Below are 15181 nucleotides of genomic sequence, written 5' to 3'. Positions count from 1 at the left end.
TTCTCGGTCCCTTATTAGTGTGTGTACGGTCACCAAGTTTAAAATCCACCTTAAACAAGACTTTGACTCAAGAAATATATTTAAAAAATTAAATAAAAAATACAAACTCTTGAAAAAATATAAACTTATTCTATTCAAGCTTGAGTTGATCACTTTGCACGATATACGGAAGACCTGAAATGTTAGTGCATGAAAATAAATATCCAATAATAATAAAAGGAGAAAACATGATAGACAAATAAATAATATTTTTTATCATTAAAATCACAAGATCGGGGTCTAGATTTGCAACAAATTTTGCTTATTTTACTCTCTCACTTTTATTGCTATGAATAATGAGTCTCTTGTAATGAGTAAGATTAACATTACATTGCATGTTGAAAGATTTATATACATAAGTGTATGATTGAACTAAAGATTGACTTAATACAATGAATGATAAGTCAATGATCAATACTATTTTGAAAATTATTGAATGAATTTAAGTTTATTTACTAATTTTGAATCTCATTAATTTATTTTAGAAAATTTACGAATTGAATTTGCTTTTATTTTTTAAATTTATTTATTTATACTCATGAAAATATTTAGGGTGATATTTATTCAAGATGGGTAGATTATAACAACATGAAAATATGAAAAGTATTTTAAAATAAAAATAAAAATTTCTATTTGAACTTAAACTGCTTTAGCACTATTCTTGATATCATTGCGGTGTTAAGCTTGAGAGTAGAATGGCACGAGAAATCATCATCGCGGCATTAGAGTCTCTGTTCTATAGTAATTCTAGATTTAACATGTGGCACTATGACACTGGGTCAGAACACTGGTCATTAAGCCACTAATAATATTTTTATATATTTTTTATTCTAAATCCTAAGCACAAACTAACATCAATCATTCTGGCTCCCTATTTGCGCTTAGCATGCCATAGAAGAAGAGAGGGAAAGAGAGAGAAAGTTGTGTTTTGTTCATTTTAGTTTGTTGCTTTAGTTATAAAAAGTCTTCTGATCGTTACAAGTAACGTGAATCCTACTATGATTTTCAATAATTTTGATATTGATAAATTTAATCTCTTAAATTGATAAAAACGTATTTTCTTCATATTTATTGAACTTTTATTGTGTAACCTTTTATATATGATAGATGTGATCTTCTCGAACTTTTTTTTACTATAATATTATTGAATTTTACATGTTAAAATATAAATTATGATTTTTTTAGTGCTTTAAACTAATATACAAAATTTTTTGTATTCTATAGATTTAAGCATTTCATATTGTATTGCATGAATGAAATCAAGATTGATACAATTAATATAAGATGAATGATGTGGCATTTGCATGTAAGCAAAAAAGGCTGACTATCAACACTATAATTAAAATGGGCCGGCTCTTAAAACTTAATACCGTGCGCATGAGGATGGGTCGACAAGTTCTCCCATAAAAAAAATGTTTGTGGTGTTATTCAAGTTGTAGCATATAACCTGAATTACGTGGATGAGTAGAAGATGATGACTCTTAAATGATCATTGAAAGTCACTAATAACAATAATAATAATATATTCTCACTCCCACTTTATTTATTGATTAAAGCACAAACTTTATAATAGAACTTTTAATACAAAATTAAATAAAATTATTACAGTAGACAATACAAAAAAAAAAAAAAAAAAAAATTTGTGTTTGTGTACGAAGTTAAGTCAGCATAGAAAAAGATACCAATCACTCTAGCTTTGAACGACAACTCATACAATCAAATAAGTAAAATATAACAAGAATGGGTTGCTAACTTTTTTATACGGAAAAGCTAAAGAGGAGAAATCATTCCTTCTACACGCAGACATGGAATGACTTAAAAGACGATGAGCGAGTAAGTAAAACAAAATCATAGAGGTAACTATGGGTAGTTAGGATTGTCCTTCATTTGGTGATAGAGGCGAAACAACCTTAAGGCGATGGGCAAGGCAATATAGGAAAGACATGAAGGTAACTAAGGGCAGTCAGGACGGTTCTTATTTTGTAGGTAGAGAGAAGAACTTGAGGATCAATGAATGAGACAATGCAAGAAGATCACGGAGGTAACTATTGATAGTTATGTAAATCCTCCTTTTAAAGGTGAGATAGCAAATCTTTCTAGCAGGGAGTGAGGAGTTGCGAGGATATAATGAAGATAATGATACAACCTAAATATGATGTATGAGACAACAAATGGAAGTTATAAAGATGATTGAAGGTAGCCATGATGGTCGTCCTTCTAGGTGGAGATAGTGTGACAAAAAGGCAATGTGCAAGATGGCATAAAAAAGTTGTGGAGGTGACCGCAGGAGCTAGCATGTCCTCTTTATGCCTTCTTCAATCGAACTCTAAACACATGAATGGCGTCGCTCGCGAGCTCCAGCCGAACGACAAAACTTCCGGAATTTGATTGCGAGTGGACAGTGCCACGCCACACCTGCTTTATTTTTTTGACTTCTGTTTCTACCGGATTTGCCGAAGAAACGCGCAAAGGAGAAAGACGATTACCTGGGCACAAAATGGAGTTCGATTGGAGATGAATCAAGCCATTTTTAGTTTCACTGTATTTTGGAGTGAAAAATGAGATTTTTGGTTGGAGATGCCCTTATAGAGGTTATAGAGTGAGGTGTAATATTTTAAAAACCACCTTAAGTATTGTTCAAGCCATGATTATGATGTTTATTTTATGGTGCTGTATTGGTGTGAATGTTTCTCCTCATTGTAAAAGTTGTCTTCATTCTGTTTGTTCTTTTTTGAAATTTTATACTTTGAGTGATTGTATGAATGATAAAGTTTAGGAGATAACTATATGATCTTTTAACCTAATGTGCGATATGATGTTGGTTGATTTGTACGGTTATCTTCTATAGTCATTTGATCCATTTCACTTTAGGTGAATCAAATTAGGTCCTCCAATCTAAAATGAACTCAAAAATGTTAGGTAAATTCAATTCTAATCACTCAAAATAAAAACCATATTTGAGGTAGACGCACCTTTGAAATTGGAAACGATCTGTATTCATAGATGATGGATATTCTAATACACCTATTTTATAACAGACCAAGTAGTACTGTTTATATTTGGCATAAGCTATGCATGCCAGAACCCTAATAGAGAAGATGGAATTTGTGAGATCCTAAGCACATGACAATAAAAAACATAACGAAGCACTTTATCTTCTACTCCTGAAAGTCTAAAACCTACAAAAATATCTATAAAATTAATATTCTGATAAACATAGGTCACCTTGATCTGTTGGTTAGGAGCTTAGACTATCAACTAAGAAATCTTTAATTCGAGTCTTGTGTATGCGATGTGTGTGTGAGTCTGCCTTAATTAGCCTAAATGTCCAAAATATATATATATATATATATCTTGATAAATGAGGATCCTCTAAACAATTGACAAATGTACTAAAACTTAAAATTACCAGCAGATTTACATATGATTAGCAAACTCTAACATTTTTGGAGCTATCTCGGATGATTACTACTCTTCAGCAGTGTTGAACACTTTAAAATTTAGGGACATTTTGCGTTTTTTTAGGTATTTGACTTTTGTTCTTTTCTTTAATATAAATATAAAATTTTTATGTGCTATACCATATTCTTGGTAGTCCTATCATCTGTAAAAACTAAATCACTTGGGTAATCAAATTTTATCAATGAATATGCTGGGAATAACCCCCAATTCCAACGAGCGTTTGATTGTACATTTCTTATAAATCAAAATAATGCTGCTTCTGATTTATATATATATATATATATATATATAAATCAAGCTGCTGCCTGCAGATTAGCCAAAGGAGCAAAAATGTCACCTGAAAACTGTTGGGAGCTGGCTCGAGGAGCAAACTTGCCCTCAACGCACTGAGCAGAAGTAGCTTGAGGAGAAGCAGCAGCACTAGACGCAAGCAGCAATTCTACCTCTGCACTACGACCTGCCTTCTCAAAATTCTCAGATACAAAAGACTGGAGTTCAATACTAACAACAACACCACAGTTCACCATCTCTTCCAATAATGCCCGAGCACCGTCAAAGTCCCCTACTTTACACAAACCAGTCATCAAAACCTGGTAGGTAGCCGCATTCGCCATTGAACTACTCACCCCGATCTTTCTAAACACCTCCATAGCCTGGATCACACATCCGGCCTTCACCAATTCATCAACCATTATGTTGCAGATTTCCACAGCAGCCTTTAATGCAGCCTCTCCACCAATCACTAGCTTGTCAATAAACACCATAGCATCCTCAATCCTCCCATCCCTTAAGTATCCATCAACGATGAAGCCATAGGTGGCAGCATCAGGTTCTATGGCTTGGCTCAGCATTTCTTCGAACAGATGAACTGCATCTTGTATCATTCCATTTTTGCAGAGCATCCCAATAATGTAATTGTAGCGTCCTAGATCCTTAGGCAGGGGTTTTAATCCCGTATTGTTGAAAACTTCAATGGCTTCTGCAAATTTCCCTTTCTTAAAGCAATGATTGATCATTATATTGTATGTTTCTGCATTTATACCCATGAAAACAGGAGGCTTGTGCTCATCCAGCATTTGGTCGAATAGTTGCTGGGCGTCTGTGACCTTGTCGTGCTGGAGAAGCGTCTCTAAGAGAACATTGCAGGTCGCAGGATGCATCCTGAACTGGCGGTCGAGCAATGACTGGTAGCACTCCATAGCTTCCTTATCCATTCCAAGCTTCCAATATCCCTTCATCAAAGTTGCATGAACTACCCCATCGTAGACGAGACACCGCTCTCTCAGCTCGTCGAATAGCTCAATAGCCTTTTCCATGTCATTCAGCTCGATGAAACCTGCGATTACGGTGTCGTAGACTATAGTATCCGCGGAATGTCCACGGTTGAGCATTTCCTGAAGGAGGCTGACAGCGTCAGCAATTCGGCTGGAGTCCACTAGGCCTTTGATGAGGTAGCGGTAGGTGTAAGTGGAGGCGGTGAACGGGGCATTGAGAAGGATATGGTGGTATAAATCAAGGGCTGTATTTACCTGGCCGGCGTCGCAGTGAGCGTTTATGAGGATGTTGTAGGATACAATGTTGGGGATGATGTTTTGCTGGGCAAAGAAGAAGTGGAAGAGGGCGAAGACATCGTCGAAGCGGCGAGCGCGGTGCATGGAAGACATGACGGCGTTGCAGGTGAAGACGGTGGGTTTGATGGGGGAGAAGACGGCGTGGCGGGCTTGGGCCGAGGCGGCGTCGAGATCTCCGGCGCGGATTAGAGTTTGAACACGGTTATGGAGGCTGAGGCGAGGACCTACGAGGGAGGAGGTGGCGTCGGGAAGGCGGGGGGAGTTGGAGTTGCGAGTGGGGCGGGGGGCGCCGGAGTCACGGAGGGTGGGGGGCTCGATTCGAAGTTGGCGCTTGCGACGGCGGCGCTCCGCTGCGGCCTCTTCGAGGGAGGAGAAGGCGGAGTGGCGGGACGTAAAAAAGAGGAAGGCAGGCCGTGATTTGGCGGATGTGGGGGTTTCACCGGCATTGGAGCGGACCAAGTGGAGGAGAAGCCGGCGGTAGAAGGGCATGATTAGAGCGTTAATGATGGTGCCGGACGATTGTGAAACCCTTTTGTGATTGAGGAAATACTCATGAGTTTTGTTAGAGGAAGAGTTTCTTCGGGCTTAGGTTAAGTAACGGACTGTTCGTAGCAGGATTGGAGCAGGACCATAATTTGGCAGATAAGGAAAACAGTAATTCTATAATATCTTAATTCACACAGTTCACTTTGGCCTATTGGTTGGGAGTTACTTTCAATTAAGAGGTTCTACATTTGAATCTTTATGTGTGGTGTATGAATTTATCTTAAATGGCCTAAATGTACCCAAAATAATAATACTAATAATATCTTAATTTTGTTTCTCATCTATTTTATCTTAAATGTAGATGTATTAAAAAAATGACTATAAATAAAAAATTTCTTTAAAAATTTTTTAGTTACTAAATAAAAAATACTTTTGTTTATATAAATTTTATGTGGAAAAGTTTGGTAGCTATTCTATTTATTGGTGAAGTTTGGTGGTTGATCTCCTAGGGATTTGGTGAGTCCATAGTTATCTCTTCTTATCTTTCCCTTTCATTCACAACATAATTTTCTTCACATCTACTTAGCCTTGATCCTAGCTTCCCTCAACCCCAATGTTAAAACTTGAGCTTACGAGTTTTTGTTTTTGATAATAATAAATAATGTGGTTCATATCCTTATGTCTACTTGTATTTGTAATGTATATTTGATTGTGTGTGTACTAACAATTCCATGCCTATATATACAGTAAATAAAAAACTACATGTTTATATGTGCAGCAAGCCTCAACGGCGAAGTACATACTACAGCAATACATAGCAGCGACCGGCGGTCAGGCAACACTAACGGCGGTGCAGAGTATGTACGTGGTTGGGAAGGTGCGGATGAGCTCGTCAGAGTTCTACATGGGCAACGATAACTCCGCCGCCGCCGCCTTTCCTCCGTCCATAACAAGGAATGGCAAAGGCGAGATCGGGGGCTTCGTGTTGTGGCAGAAGAACCCCGAGCTCTGATTCTTCGAGCTCATTATGGCCAGCTCTAAGGTGAGCGCGGGCTAGAATGGCAAGCTCGCCTGGCGCCAGTCCTGCTCAGAGCAATCTCACGCTTCGCGTAGCTCGCCGCGTCCTCTCCGGAGATCTCTACAGGTTCTGTTTACAATGACGTTGCTTTTCAATTTTCATACCCAAAAATAGTCAATCTTATATTCTCATATGACATATTTTATATGAAAAGTTTTACTTTTGTCCAAACTATTGCATCCTGGAAATCCCAATATTATTTAATCTTATTTTCATAGCAATCTCAATCATATATTGGTGACGTTAGAGAAATATAAAGTTTAGCATTCGAGTCTTGTATGAAGATCTGACACATAGATAGATAAAATAGAGATGCGCAATAATCATAAAAAACATTAGAATTTTTATGTGGGAAATCCTAAAAAGAGGGAAAAGCTATGGCTTCTTGCCCAATTGAATGGATTCCACTAGTGTTGGTAGTTGATTACAAATAATACCCTTCCTTGAAAGAGGGCGCTAACTCAATGTAGCAAGTAATTTTGTTAAAAGCACATTACATAGTCTGAGAACAACATATATAACTATTGTTCTTGAGAGAGTGCGGGACAATTTGTTGATCCTTAAAGTCGTGAGATCGCAGTTGGATGATGGTGATCGAAATGGCCATAGTCGACTATGGTCAAAGATATCATAGTTGGAGGGCAACAAAGGTTGGAAGGACTGTAGTAAATCAGACAACAATTATTGCAAGGACCACAGTCAATGAAGGGACCATACATAGTTGGAGGGTGACAGTGAATGGAGGAAGGCTCGTTAGTGGGTTCCATATGGAGGTCCGATGGTGATGGTCGACTAGAGGTTCAGCAGCGGCACCTTGGTGGCACGTATTTATTAGTGGTGGTGCGGGGCGGAGATTTGGGATTCTTCATGCTCCAGAGCTTTTCTCTCCTCCCTCATGCGAACAATGAGAGGTTATTTATAATTTTTTTGGAGTGGCATCCTCAATAAATATGGATAAGATCCAGGGTAGATTTGGAGTGTTCTATCAAATAGCTCATAGTGATTCTCTTGATCATAGAGTGATTATCAAGCATTTAAATGCCTTAATGATGTCAGGATTCAACAATCTTAGGCTTGTTGGATTCATATTGTTGAGCCGTCGATTCAACTATAAGTATGTCATATTTGTATATCATTTGATTATTCAATTAATGTTTTTAAACTTCCAAGATTATTTTGGTTCGATGATCTGGGCTCATTTGAGCTTGGATTGAACTAAATTTGATGTCATTGTGTTCATCTTCTTGAGATATTCAATTTGATTGTAAGCTTGATGAAATCAAAATTATTGAATTTTAATTTAGAAATTTTTAACCTAGGGTGTGCCTTGAGATCATTTGATTATAAGGTAGTTACAAAATTGTGTAATCTAATAGCTATAATACAACAGAGAGCTATTACAATAACTTCGACAAAATAAATTATAAGATAGATAAAGTTGATTATAAACCAAAACTTTGTAGGAAAAAACTCTCATTTCTGATGAAAATTTTCATTGGGAATGCGTACAATTCCGTTGGAAATTTCATTTTCCAATTGATAAATATCCAAAGCTAAAATCCCCATAGGAAACATTTTCCGATACATAAATTTCCACTGAAAGTAATTTTCGACAAATTTTCGAAGGAAATACTAGCCAAGAAAAATCAGTCTTCTTTTTTTTCTACAAGTCACTAGCTCATATTATCCGTCGGAATTATCGACAGTTTTTTGACAAACATGGCTACTAGAATTTTCAACAGCCTTGGTTGCCAGAAAATTGCTTATAAATCTAGTGGCAAAATATACGTCAAAATTCTAACCTCAAATGCATCTTTTTTTATTGATTTTGTGTCGGAACACTCTGTATCATCACTTCTCACAAAAAAAAGAACTGAAAATCTATATCAATATTGAAAAAAAAAATATTTATAAGCAATTATTCATCTCAAACAATATAAATTACATTAAACTAAAACATGTTCACACATTTTATTCCCACAAAGTATTTGCATCTATTAATATTAACAATTTAGAATTTTTATCTAAACAATGTGCATTTGAAAAGCAGTTAAATTATCAAAAAGTTAGAACATCAATTGTTTAATTATTTTTAACATCTTGAACTTATACAAGCAAATAAAAATACAAGAGAAACAATCAATTTTTATACACTCACTCTCCTCAGCTGCTTGCTCTTGTTTTTGACTCAAAGCTTTATAATTTAGCTTGCATTGGTGCTTACATCTCAATTTGCATTAATTGCCTACATGCGTGCATCTTAGCTTGCATTATCTATATGTGTGCATTCATTTTTTCCGCTAATGCAACAACCTTAGTACTCACAAATTTTCTTTATGGTGTTGTTTGTAAAGCCTGCTGTGGGAGAAATTATTACGTGCGGAGTTCAGAAGAGGCAACTGTCCGATTTTCTGAGTACGTATATTCAGTAAATACTAAACAAATAGTTAGTAATTTTTTTTACTTAGCATTTGTGTAGTATATACTCAGTAAACCAGAAGGTTGTCTCGTCCAGACTCTGCACAAAATAATTTATCCTACCATAGTAGAGGATTGAGCTTCATATGCAAAAACTTGTAAGTTAATCCATAAACCCTCTTTTATATTCTTCCTCCTTTTTGAGACCATTAATTATAGTTTGAGTGTTGTGTTAATTCAAGAGAGGATTCCTCGCATAAAGAATATTGACTTTACGAATCATGAGGTCGTATATAGCCCTCATAAATTTATGAAATATAGCTAACTTATGAAGGAGTTATCTAAACCTACACAATCAAAAATCTGATTTTATTTATTTTCTCCCTCTTTTTGTATAAATAGGGATTCTCCAATATATGTATAAATTAGCTAGTTGCCCTCACCTATCCATGATAATCACTTGCCCGACTTTCAAATATTGGAGAATTTATCATGTAGACAAGTTGAATTTTATTTCTCAAATGTGTTCTTAATTTTGTCATTACGTCGAGGAAGCATCCTGAATCTTTTTGTAGTTTAAAAATAAGCTAGGATTACAATATGAACATACTCAATCATTGAATTTATTATATGATTTACAATATCTTTACATCAAACTCATGATATCACATACATATCACGAACATATATGGATTTTTTTCCCACAAAAAATATAAATAGCATCAAACGTGCTCCCAATGATATCTTTGATTTTATATATGGCCTGTTTAGGGGAACTAAACCTTTTAAAAAATTATTTTATATTATTAAAATACAATTGTCAACATAAGAAAAATTAATCGGATGTGAATATATGCGTGTCACTGTCAAGCTTAATATGCATACGACCATCTGAACCTTCTTAAACATCCATACATCACTATTCTGTATATGTAAAAGGCCCTACATAACGAGGTGGTGGTAGTAGGGGATAATAAGTAGGTTGTAAGTTGGTGGATAGTAATATGTGGACAGGCTAACATGAGATGGTAACATAAGTAGGTATGTATAAAAAGGTAGACATTTACAAGCATTAAACACACAAGCTTGTATTATATACATATTATATTTCAATAATAGTGCTTAACAACACACACACAACTCATAATTAAATATAGAGTCGAAACATGTCCAATCCTCTCTCTCTCTCTCTCTCTCTATCATGCGTAATACATTGCATTTCACAATAGGTTTTTATCGAATTTTGACTCTTCAATTTCCTACTTGTCAATGGATCACAACCTTGCTGCTCTCTCTTCCTCATTGCATCTCTCTCTATCTCAAGCTTGCGTCTTGCAATGTCCTAAGTTCTGATTCAACACTTAAAGGAAGGATCTTTCCTTAATGGTGGAATGACATCCGGGTTAGTTCAGCCATACGGTTTGACTCTTCTCATATCAGGTTATTACAACACAAATGGGAGGAAGAAGACGGTTTGGGAAAAATTATTTACTTACTTCTAGCAAACTTGTATGTCAAAAATAAGTGTGAGATTATTGTCGTACCAATCCACCAAAAATCACCAAATAAAATTTTGATGGTTCTTCTGTTGGAAGTACAACCATAATTTTCGACCAAGTATTTTTTCAATATTTCCATAAATCTCTTTTTTTAATGTAGTGAAAGTATAATTCATTAAAACTCCAAGTATTACATCAATGCAGGATAAATAAATGATATTACTATGACAATTATATTAAATCTAAATAATTACAATATTATTGCAATAAGAAGAAGAGCAAAGCAAATATTGTTACAAAAATGATGTGCACTTGATCCTATAAGTATCTTGGGTATGGCATAGCTTCTTCCAATTGGCTACACTACATTGCCCTGCATGGCTGCATCTATCTCCTCCCTTTGAGGGCCTTTAACTCTTCCCTAGAAGATCACTATTCAGCTCCATAATTGTGATTAGCAAAATAATGCTTTTTATTTCTTCTTAAATCTCTTAGGTGTCATCATTTTCAACTAGATATATATTTTAACATATGAAGCTAATCTCACATATATACACCTTGATTCCTTATTGCAATTGACATATATTCGCTTGGGAGACCAATATCGACACAAAATTGCATGTACATGTATGCTCCCACAAATCAAAATCACCACTAAGGTAATTATCATGGACATGTAGTTCAAGTTTATTAATGGGCCAGACAATCAAACTTTCAACATTATAGAAGAATCATCTTCATTTTTATTTGCTAGTATTGTTTTTACATTCAAAACAATGTTGTGTATATCTAAGAGCTATTTCTATATTGTGTTCCTGATAAATAATAATAATAATAATAATAATAATAATAATAAAATAGTTGTGGATTGGAGCATGCATTGTTGCTAATATTATTAAAGCTCTCAACAATGTCATTTATCATTAATTTGTATAGGTTTTAGGGATCAAAGCTACTTTATTCTTTAGATAAGTAGTTATGGTTGAATCTTTAACTTGCATTTTGTCAAATTTATATATAATATAACCCTTATATAAGCCTTGTCAATTGATATTTCTCATAAAAGCTATCAATTTTAAACTTTATCATGATATTCATTGCTACATGATAATTATAAGCTCCATAATATGCCTTTAAAAAGATTTGATAAATCATTGGCAATATTATTATGTCTATTATAAATGAACACCAAGTTTTTAACAATTCATATTGACTCCCTTACTCTACTTATCAATGTACATGCAACTTAATATTTTTTAATTAACTTGTAAATATCATTAGGTGAATTTATAGTGTTTAGAAAATTTCAATCCACACTTAATGTAGATTGACATGTACTTTTAAGGCCTTGAGTATAAACAATCAAAGAAAAATAAACATAATTGAAATATTTTTTACTATAAAGTTGAAGATTATACCTTTAATTTTTTTTTTTCGTGTGGTACAACTAAATAAGAAGATAACTTCTGAAAGGATATTTTGGTGGACCCTCTTACCTGGGTGATAGCTTTTTCACAATACTGCCAATCCTATTTATATGATAAATCAATATCATTGTCTCTCTTCATATTCGAAATGAACGTATTTAGCTTCAAATTATAATAAAATCTAATCAACTTCTCATTGATTACATACCTAGTGAGCTTTTATTGACCTTTTCAATATTCTTTTAATTTAACATCCAATTTGTATATGAGAGTTACAATTAGGTTCCTATTCTTAGCTTGTAACATGAACATTTCTTTGAATTGTAACTAATATATCATACTTTTTTATTGATTTCTTCACCTTAATTGAAAAATTCCTTTCATCTCATAGAGAAGGAAATTCCTCTTTCACTTGTATTTGCTCTAACAAATCTATGTCCGCTATTTTATATACTTTAGGCACTTACCTTTAAATGATAGGGTTTATCATATGTATATTTTAGTAGATAGAGGAATTAATTCTCCTAAGATACAAATAAGAAAATAACAAAGTCAAGTAGGAGAGAAAAGCTCTAAATACTATTAGTAATTTTATACTTAAATTCTCAAATTCTAATTGATTTTAAATAAGTTTACATTAATAATTTTGAAAGAGAAACCTCTAAGGTCATCTTAGAATTAATTAAAAGTTGTTCCTTTAAATTATTAAGCATAGCTTTTGTGTCGTTTATGAAATTGAGTCTAATCCAATTTATAAATAATTTTAACTCAATTACATCATTACTCTAATCTATTTGGGTGGACACTAAAATTTTATTTGGAACAATATTTTTATTGATTTCTGAATCAGCTTTTTAGCATTTCTTTGAAAATTTTTTAGAAAGCAGAATGAAAACTGACCCAGATGAAACATAAACATTATGCTTATAGAAAAAAAATATAAACTCTAACAATATATTTATAGATTATATACATTAATGTAATTTATAAATTATAATACTTATAAATAAAAATAAAAAAATTTAGATATTAAGTGGCATTAAAATTATTTAGATTTTTTTTTATTTCTTATAACTTTGAAAAGCTATGCACGGTAGTTCTGACTACTACGATATTACAGGGCCTAGACCTGCGCTCAACGGCAAATCTCTTTGTCGACACAGTCTGTATTGGCGAAAAAATCGTGAACGGTGAGGAATGCTTCATTCTAAAGCTCGAAGTCAGCGCAAATGTCCTCAAATCCCGCAGCGCATCCAAATTCGACATTATCCTCCACACCGTTTGGGGCTACTTTAGCCAACGCACTGGCCTCCTTATGCAGCTCAAAGACTCCCATCTCCTCCATATGAAATCCGGCTGCGGCCGCATCGCCGCCTCCACCCACATCAGTTGTAAAAGCATCAATAACGATTCTTCCATCTTCTGGAAAATTTCTATGGAATCCATCATCGACGACTATCGCTACATTGATGGCATCAATATCGCTCACAGTGGCCGAAACGTCGTCACTCTGTTCAGATACGGGGAGGGATCAGTTAATCATAAGCGCCGGTTGGAGGAGTGTTGGATGATTGAGGAGGCCGATTTCAATCTGCATGGCCTTGCGATGGATTCTTTTCTTCCGCCGTCGGATCTTAAGGTCGATTGCGACTAGGGTTTGTGAGTTTTTTTCCCCTTTTTGATTAGTTAATTTTTTTGTTATGCTGTACTTTTAATTGCTCTATTTTTTTTTTTGTTTTTTTTTTTCATTTTAAGGAATTAGGAAGCAGTGGAGAGGGAGGAATTGTATAGATGGAGAGCGGGGTTTCCATTGTTTTTATTCGTTTTCATTTTACACCTAGAAATGATTTGTAAGTTAAATCCAGAGTTTGGAGAAATTAGTGAGAAATTGTAACTCATTATGTGTTGAATTGATATTGCGATGCAAATCATTCATATCAGAAGAGTATAAAGTAGTACAGATTAGTAGCGTGTGTCTAGAAAAGATAGAATTACGAGGCTGTGAGCTATGCTCATTTATTAATCTTTCTTACCTGTATTAACTAGGCTTCATTTTTAAACTTTTGACGAAAGCATTTCAAGTTGAGCATTCTCAGGTTCTTCTCTCTTTCTTATTTATCTGTTGTTAATTGAATCAGAGGTTATTAAAGAAGCAAAGCTCAAATCTTTGAGATGCTAACTCTATATTTGCAGTATGAATTGCTCTCTCTCTCTCTCTCTCTCTCTCTCTCTCTCTCTCTCTGTGTGTATATATATATATATTTAAAATTCTGATTTAATATTATATGTTCTACAGTGGATCAGCTGCTCTCTAAGATTGATTGCTGGATATTGTACACTGTTTGATGGAGTTTTAGAATTTGATTTTGCTAGCTAGGTTGCTATCCCTGCCTTCTTTAAAAGGCATATGAAATTGTGTTTGCTCATTTTATTCAGTGGCATGGAGAACTTGATATCTTCTAAGTGTTAACAATAATACCAGCTGCTTCCTGCAGCAGGTTAATGAAACTGAAATAGCAAATTGAAATATAGCAGAGAAGATGAGGAAAACTTCTATATTCATTTCCATGGTTTCAAATTTCAATAAAAATAGTACCAGAATATATACATCAGTTAGACCCTGAAGCAAGGTCCTAGATGATTTCGTTACATTTCAATGGTGACAAATAAATGCTTAAAAAGGTAGCAGGCTGCAATCATCAGAATAAGTAACTGCATGAGGAAATTAGAGAAAACACTTATCTAGGCTAGGAGGCTTGCTTATCACCCTCCTGCAAGTTAACTATCTTCTCAGATATAGTTAACTTGTTCCACAACAATAAAAACTTCGAAATAGGTATAAATTTTATAAAAATCTGCAAGTTCATCTTGGGTATGCACATGATGAATGATTATATTATTATTTTTAATGTAATCTCTAATAAAGTGAAAATCAATTACAAAGTGTTTAGTGTTGGCATGAAAAATAAGATTATTGGCAAGAGCAATTGCAAATATATTATCACAATATAAAGGAGTAGTAGAGGAGGGTAGTTGAAATTCGTGAAGCAGCAGATGTAGCCAAATGAGATTTGTAGCTTCTGTAGCTAAAACTCTATATTATGCTTCTGTAGAGAATCGAGAAACTATCTTTTGTTTCTTAACTTGCATTGAAGTCGGTGTATTTCCAAGATAAACACAAAATACATTAGTATATTTTCT

The 15181-nt window shown here is 34.4% G+C and overlaps 1 protein-coding gene and 1 pseudogene across 1 annotated transcript; one reads left to right on the top strand and one right to left on the bottom strand.

The window, feature by feature from the left end:
- Positions 1 to 3644: 3644 nt before the first annotated feature.
- LOC110097209 (pentatricopeptide repeat-containing protein At1g10270-like) lies at positions 3645 to 5628 on the bottom strand. Its single transcript, XM_020823469.2, has one exon. The coding sequence runs from the start codon at positions 5559 to 5561 to the stop codon at positions 3795 to 3797; it is 1767 nt and encodes a 588-aa protein (XP_020679128.2). The 5' UTR covers positions 5562 to 5628; the 3' UTR covers positions 3645 to 3794.
- Positions 5575 to 13634, top strand: LOC110097205 (annotated as a pseudogene).
- The last annotated feature ends 1547 nt before the right edge of the window (positions 13635 to 15181 follow it).

Source organism: Dendrobium catenatum, unplaced genomic scaffold, assembly GCF_001605985.2.
Source record: "Dendrobium catenatum unplaced genomic scaffold, ASM160598v2 fragScaff_scaffold_853, whole genome shotgun sequence".
NCBI classification, from domain to species: Eukaryota; Viridiplantae; Streptophyta; class Magnoliopsida; order Asparagales; family Orchidaceae; genus Dendrobium; species Dendrobium catenatum.
The sequence above is the reverse complement of the archived record's forward strand: the minus strand, read 5'-3'. Positions and strand labels throughout refer to the sequence as shown.